This window comes from Sinocyclocheilus rhinocerous, unplaced genomic scaffold (genome assembly GCF_001515625.1).
Source record: "Sinocyclocheilus rhinocerous isolate Xijiao unplaced genomic scaffold, SAMN03320098_v1.1 C36625740, whole genome shotgun sequence".
In the NCBI taxonomy this organism is placed as follows: domain Eukaryota; kingdom Metazoa; phylum Chordata; class Actinopteri; order Cypriniformes; family Cyprinidae; genus Sinocyclocheilus; species Sinocyclocheilus rhinocerous.
In genome coordinates, this window is record NW_015784068.1 from 428 (window position 1) to 1,405 (window position 978).

Below are 978 nucleotides of genomic sequence, written 5' to 3' on the forward strand. Positions count from 1 at the left end.
TGTTACACCTTTAGAAAGTATATAATGCATTAAAAAAAAAACATGACAAACCTTCTATTTAAATGCTATTGTGATACATTTAATCTTTGGTTACATCTATTAATGAAATGATATGATGCATTACAAGGTGTATTATGAATAGCTTTATAATGCATTATACATAAAGGCTTTAAGTAGAGTGCTACCAAACATTCTATATAAATCACCAACTCATCAGCGAATGATCTTGAGCTGCACACAGAGTTTTTGTTGTTTTCTGTGCTTTTCTCATAACTTCACCGTCATGTTTTTTTGGAGTGCTTGAGCGCAGCAGGGTTTCCACTGAATAATAAATGAGTGAAACGAGGCAGACGTACCCTGATAAAGCACAGCAGGGCTGCACCAGACAGTCTCTTTTACCGATTTTGGGAGCGCAGTCGCTGAAAGCCGTCTTAATGTCGGACACAGACAGACAGTTCTGACGAACACAAGACAAGCAGTGCAATCATTACAACTCAATGTGGAAATGAAGGAGCACAGCACCACCTACAGACCACTGGGAGATGACAGGTGTCCCAGAAGGATGAGATCTTTCTGAGTCGTGTTTTCTCACACAGATGGTCTGAGTTCATACCTCAACGTCCTGTTTGTTCGCCAGCACAAGAAGAGGAACTCCCTCCAAAACTTCACTGCTGATCATCTTCTCTGTATGATGGGGAAAAAAGTCAATTCACATTAGCCACTGATTCAGGCCTGATCCACGTTCCACCAGATCATCTGACTAGGCCTGCCAAAATACATTTTCTTCTGTTTTGTTCATATTATTTTTCACTTCAAGGCTTCTGAAGGTAAATTTAAGACTTTAAGACCAAGCAAAGAACATTTAAAGAATAAACTGAAGGAAACGCAATGCTTCAATATGTCCTTTAAATGTCTAGAGAGCATCAGAATATGAAAATACAACTTCCAGCAGATCTCAAGAACTTTTGAATTTATTGT

The 978-nt window shown here is 38.8% G+C and overlaps 1 protein-coding gene across 1 annotated transcript; it reads right to left on the bottom strand.

Annotated features, from left to right (window-relative positions):
* Positions 1-279: 279 nt before the first annotated feature.
* On the bottom strand, positions 280-679 carry LOC107736311 (ADP-ribosylation factor-related protein 1-like; the record flags this gene model as incomplete). The annotated part of the gene is made up of 2 exons (XM_016547759.1): positions 614-679; positions 280-457 (listed from the first exon to the last, which is right to left on the bottom strand). Coding segments are annotated over exons 1-2 (244 nt in total), but the record flags the coding sequence as incomplete, so codon positions are not given.
* Positions 680-978: the final 299 nt, after the last annotated feature.